Raw genomic sequence first — 218 nt, 5'->3', positions numbered from 1 at the left:
TCAATTTTGAATCCCTAACACCTGTCCTTTCATCCCTGCTTCCGGCACCTGCAACAGGACGGAGCCAAGCTGTACATGCGGCATCACAAGGTTCCGAGAGCGATGCAAAGGCGTGTACAACGATGGTATGATTATTCGTGGTCTCGGTAAGTATATATATTTTTTCTCTTTCGTGTGTGAAGAATGGGGGAAAGGAATGAAAGGAGAGGGTAAGGAAT

The 218-nt window shown here is 46.3% G+C and overlaps 1 protein-coding gene across 1 annotated transcript in view; it reads left to right on the top strand.

The window, feature by feature from the left end:
* The window catches only part of LOC119586436, a gene marked incomplete in the record, with an annotated part of 196,777 nt that overhangs the window by 131,288 nt on the left and 65,271 nt on the right, over nt 1-218 (top strand). Inside the window, 1 exon segment of the mRNA XM_037935164.1 lies at nt 58-146. Within this exon segment, the coding sequence (XP_037791092.1) occupies nt 58-146 (89 nt within the window).

Source organism: Penaeus monodon, chromosome 21 (genome assembly GCF_015228065.2).
Source record: "Penaeus monodon isolate SGIC_2016 chromosome 21, NSTDA_Pmon_1, whole genome shotgun sequence".
In the NCBI taxonomy this organism is placed as follows: domain Eukaryota; kingdom Metazoa; phylum Arthropoda; class Malacostraca; order Decapoda; family Penaeidae; genus Penaeus; species Penaeus monodon.
The sequence above is the reverse complement of the archived record's forward strand: the minus strand, read 5'-3'. Positions and strand labels throughout refer to the sequence as shown.